General features: G+C 31.3%; 1 protein-coding gene across 2 annotated transcripts; it reads left to right on the top strand.

The window, feature by feature from the left end:
- Nucleotides 1-845: 845 nt before the first annotated feature.
- Nucleotides 846-3448, top strand: LOC139846849 (ACT domain-containing protein ACR4-like). Of its 2 annotated transcripts, XM_071836391.1 has the most exons (7): nucleotides 846-935; nucleotides 1024-1069; nucleotides 1230-1344; nucleotides 1449-1516; nucleotides 1860-2489; nucleotides 2580-2684; nucleotides 3020-3448. In XM_071836391.1, exons 1-7 carry the CDS (start codon nucleotides 862-864, stop codon nucleotides 3386-3388), a joined length of 1407 nt encoding a protein of 468 aa, XP_071692492.1. In that variant the 5' UTR covers nucleotides 846-861; the 3' UTR covers nucleotides 3389-3448. The 2 variants fall into 2 exon arrangements, with proteins under 2 accessions (XP_071692492.1, XP_071692493.1); XM_071836392.1 differs by lacking the exons at nucleotides 1230-1344; nucleotides 1449-1516.

Below are 3448 nucleotides of genomic sequence, written 5' to 3'. Positions count from 1 at the left end.
ATAAAAAAATAAAATCATATTCAAAGGTGAAAGGAAAAAGAATAGATATTCAGGTTTTCACGTTGAGGGTGTTTTGCGTTGCATTTTTCAATACAAATTTTTGCTCGTATAAAATGAAATTTTAAAAGAGGATTTTGCTAACTACAGCGTTTAAGTTATCGTTAACAAGTTTTAAACAGTTATATATTAATGTAACTGTCACCACTTGCTAACTACGGCGTTTAAGTTATCGTTAACACGTTTTAAACAGTTATATATTAATGTAACTGTCACCACTAAAAAATAAGTAACCGCTATGTATATTTATTTAAAGCGTGTTAGCGACAAAGTCAACATCAAAATCTCATGAAAAAACATGTCACACTTGTTTTTTAAAACTACACTTTCTCTCAAACAAAAAATGTTCATAATCGCCTTTTGTCAAACTTTTTCGAATTATTCAATTTTCTAAAAGTAAGATATTAAATAATTTCTCCAAAATGCAATTCCTCTTCTCTACTACAATCAAAGACCACTTTAAAGTAATTTATAAAATCTTCGATTTGGGAACGGTACACGCTTATAGTAAGTTATAACTGTACGTAACTCTTTGTGTACTGACCAAATATATATGTTGTTTCAAAAATAGAATTGTTATAAATATAAATATTAAATATTAATAAATTATGTTTTCGTATTTTCTAGAAAAAAACAAATAATACTTGGGGCTTATTTGGCGTTGAGGGTTGGGACCAATTATCTGTAAATAAGCGTTTCTCTGTTTCATTTTATATACATATATTTTTTTAATTTAATTATAATAAATAATAAATTTATTATTATTTAAACCAGCCTTCCAAATAAAACACACACAACAACAAAATGGAATGGTGGTCACCTTCTTTAAATGTTGATCAAGAATTTGCTAAACTTGTCAACCGTATGCATCCTCCCAGGTACAAATTCACTAAATTCCATTTAAATTTTCGTTTAAATTTTGTATATGTGTGAGTTTCTTGACGAATTATGTATATGCATTTGCAGGGTCACTGTTGATAACATTACAGATAAAAAAGCAACTTTAATTAAGGTATGACAAATAACAAATTGAGAATTAATCATGTTGATTTTTACTATAAGATTGTTTAATTTACATTTTTTTATTTTTTTATTGGAATCTGAATGTTGGTTTTTTTTATAAAAAAAATCAAAGTGGTTTAAAGTTTGGTTATGTAAATTTTGTTTGGTAGGTTGATAGTGCAAACAAAAGAGGGAGTTTGTTAGAAGTAGTTCAAGTTCTTACTGATATGAATATACTAATTAAAAGAGCTTATATTTCTTCAGATGGTGAATGGTTTATGGATGGTAATTCTTAAATTTACTGTACTAATAATAAACATTTATGGCTAAAGATATCATTATCATTATTTATTTATTTATTATTCTAAATAATGAAAAATGATTTGCAGTATTTCATGTTACTGATCAATATGGGAATAAACTTGCTGGTGATAATGTGGCTGATCGAATCCAACAGGTATGAAATTATGGATCAAATCTGCAACCAAATTTGTAAAATCCCCTGTATTTTAACTTATATTTCAAAGATGTTGGTTTCTGTTAGTTGTTAGATAAATAGAAATTAATTTGTGCTGATGTGGCTTTGACGATGGCTAGTTGACAATTGACAATCATATATTAATGTTTATCTATTTAAAAACTAGAAGCTAGTCTTGTTGATTTTTGATACTATAAATAATAGATTCTAATATTAAGTAAACAAGTAACATGTGAGGTTTTGACTCAATAAAAAGTCTTTTATAGTTTATATATGTTAAATATGTTAAAGTAAATTATATCCCTTAATTGTGTTGTTGCAGTCACTTGGACCAAGAGGGTGCAGTTTCAGATCCTTAAGGGGTTCAGTTGGGGTCCAATCGGCCATGCAACACACTACCATTGAGTTAACCGGTCGTGATCGACCAGGTTTACTTTCCGAGGTTTTTGCAGTTCTATCCAACCTCAAATGCAACGTTGTATCTGCCGAAATCTGGACGCATAATTCAAGAATTGCTTCAATTGTTTACATAATCGATAACGAAACTAGACTCGCAATCGATGATTCTGAACGACTCGCGAAAATCAAACAGCTTCTACTTTTTATTTTAAAAGGAGATCGTGATAAACGTGGTGCACAAACTACAGTTTCGCCAGGTGCTACTCATACACAAAGAAGGCTGCATCAGTTAATGTACGCTGATCGGGATTACGATTTAGATGGATTTGATTATGATCATGATCATGATCATTATCATGATCGATCTAAGCTCTCTAGAAACATGAAACCATTTGTGACTGTCGAAAATTGTAGTGAGAAAGGGTATACAGTCGTTAATTTAAGGTGTCCTGATCGGCCTAAGCTACTGTTCGATACGGTTTGTACACTAACTGATATGCAATATGTGGTTTATCATGCTACTATCATTGCAGAAGAACTAGATGCTTCTCAGGTATTCGTTAACGTTTTATGCAATTTTTTCGATCTTTTAAACGATTAACTTTTATCACTCTGATTGTCGTTATATTTGTGTCGTTTCAAGGAATTTTACATCAGGCATACAGACGGATGCCCAATTAGCTCTGAAGCCGAGAGGCAACGTGTAATTAATTGCCTCGAAGCAGCTATCAAGAGACGAATTCCAGAGGTATATGAGGGACTGTTTACTTTTATTTGTATTAAGTGTTGTTTCCATACGCCTTTGTTTGGGAAACGTCTTCTATGTCTCTTACAAACAGATCATTTATCAGATTAATTAGTGACAAAAAAAAAAAAAACAAAGCTTACTTATTGGATTAAGATTTATACAGAAACAAATCATTAAATGAAAAGTAAACACATCCTTAGTCTGTCTGCGTAAGGATTAAAAAGCAGTTATTTACATATGGATTTCGTAAGTGAAAATATCATTGAAGTGGAGAAGCTACTTTTCTAATTTGTATTACAGAACCAAATTTTATAAACATGTTACAATATGCACAGGGTGTTAGGTTAGATCTAAGTGGTGAAGACAGGGTCGGGTTCTTATCAGACGTAACTCGTATCTTTAGAGAAAACGGGTTGTCAATCACAAGGGCGGAGCTGACTACCATAGGATCGAAGGCTAAAGACACATTCTACGTGATGGACTCATCAGGTGATCAAGTTAAGACCAAAACAATCGAAGCAGTTCAGAATGCACTTGGGGAAAGTGTCGTGACATTGAAGGAAGAAAACATATCAACGACAACAAATTCAAAGGCGAATTCGCAGCATACAGTTAGGTTTTCGTTAAGTAATCTGTTTCGAAGTAGATCAGAAAAGTTTCTGTACAACTTAGGACTAATTAGTTCTTGTTCTGAAGTAGTTTAAACAAGATGTATGTTTGAAGGTATGTTAATATTTAATAAAGTTTGTTTAATGTGTCTTGTT

The sequence above is a fragment of the Rutidosis leptorrhynchoides genome, chromosome 5, assembly GCF_046630445.1.
Source record: "Rutidosis leptorrhynchoides isolate AG116_Rl617_1_P2 chromosome 5, CSIRO_AGI_Rlap_v1, whole genome shotgun sequence".
Taxonomy (NCBI): domain Eukaryota; kingdom Viridiplantae; phylum Streptophyta; class Magnoliopsida; order Asterales; family Asteraceae; genus Rutidosis; species Rutidosis leptorrhynchoides.
The sequence above is the reverse complement of the archived record's forward strand: the minus strand, read 5'-3'. Positions and strand labels throughout refer to the sequence as shown.

Excerpts from the sequence above, each read along its gene's own strand:
- LOC139846849 (XM_071836391.1), top strand. The coding sequence starts at position 862 with ATGGAATGGTGGTCACCTTCTTTAAATGTTGATCAAGAATTTGCTAAA. Across the intron at positions 1,070-1,229 it reads AAAAAGCAACTTTAATTAAG|GTTGATAGTGCAAACAAAAG; the intron begins GTATGACAAATA and ends TTTGTTTGGTAG. Across the intron at positions 1,345-1,448 it reads TGGTGAATGGTTTATGGATG|TATTTCATGTTACTGATCAA; the intron begins GTAATTCTTAAA and ends AATGATTTGCAG.